Source organism: Sphaeroforma arctica (genome assembly GCF_001186125.1).
Source record: "Sphaeroforma arctica JP610 unplaced genomic scaffold supercont1.10484, whole genome shotgun sequence".
NCBI lineage: Eukaryota > Ichthyosporea > Ichthyophonida > Sphaeroforma > Sphaeroforma arctica.
This window is the reverse complement of record NW_014030074.1, coordinates 1-933: the sequence shown is the minus strand read 5'-3', so window position 1 is coordinate 933 and position 933 is coordinate 1. Positions and strand designations below refer to the sequence as shown.

The 933-nt window shown below is 41.4% G+C and overlaps 1 protein-coding gene across 1 annotated transcript; it reads left to right on the top strand.

Moving 5' to 3' along the window:
* Positions 1-226: 226 nt before the first annotated feature.
* SARC_17356 (hypothetical protein) lies at positions 227-815 on the top strand (the record flags this gene model as incomplete). The annotated part of the gene is made up of 2 exons (XM_014288548.1): positions 227-331; positions 624-815. Coding segments are annotated over 2 exons (297 nt in total), but the record flags the coding sequence as incomplete, so codon positions are not given.
* Positions 816-933: the final 118 nt, after the last annotated feature.

Sequence of the window (933 nt, the reverse complement as noted above, 5' to 3'; positions counted from 1 at the left end):
ATATATTTATATATTTATATATGTATATATAATATAATATACTGTGTCTATTGCCTCACGGTTGCAATTAGTCAGCACAAATTGTGACCCTCTCATCGAGTTATTACCTTGGAAATGTTCTTGAATTACATATGATCCTTAAAACGCACTCGTTACATCGAACACGGTCATTGTTTGCGCATATACGCGCAGACGTGCCTTGATATGTCAGTGACTAAGCTACAACATGTGCTGTAAATCGACAAAGCAGAGTACTGACTTGCTCGTGGCACCCATGCATGGTGCCACCATCTATCGCATTCAATGCACGCCACGGGTTGTGGTGGTGCTCGTGTGTATGCAGTGGTCTTTCGCTTCGGTAGTCGTATCTGTAGATGGATTTGTTTTTCAGGAATTCTAGGGTTTAGGGTTTGTATTGTCCCGGGTGGTTTCTTGGCGCCTATAAATGTACATGTTCTGCAGTACCTATCCCCGCGGTGTGTGCGCTGATCTAGATTGAATGTATTACGATACTCAGCGGCAGTAGGAGGGAAGCATCATCTAAGCCTGAGGCCAATCACGTCACTCAACGAATGGATCCTTCCTATACCTATTAACAACCTCTGCCACTATTCTATTTTTAGATCATCAGCAAGTTGCGACTGGAGACCAGTTACAAGAAGAAAGAACGTGATCGTAGGGAGAGAGAGAAACGCGCGGCGCGGCGGAAAAAGGAGAAGCTCAAGAAAGAACAGGAAGCCATACGACAGGGAAAGATCCCCACAGCCCCACCCCAGCCCAAGGAACTCACCGCAGAGGAACGCAGACAAAAAAAGGTGCGCGTGTGTGAGAGTGTATATATATATATATATATATATATATATATATATATATATATATATATATATAGTATATATATATATATATATAGTATATATATACTATACTATATAT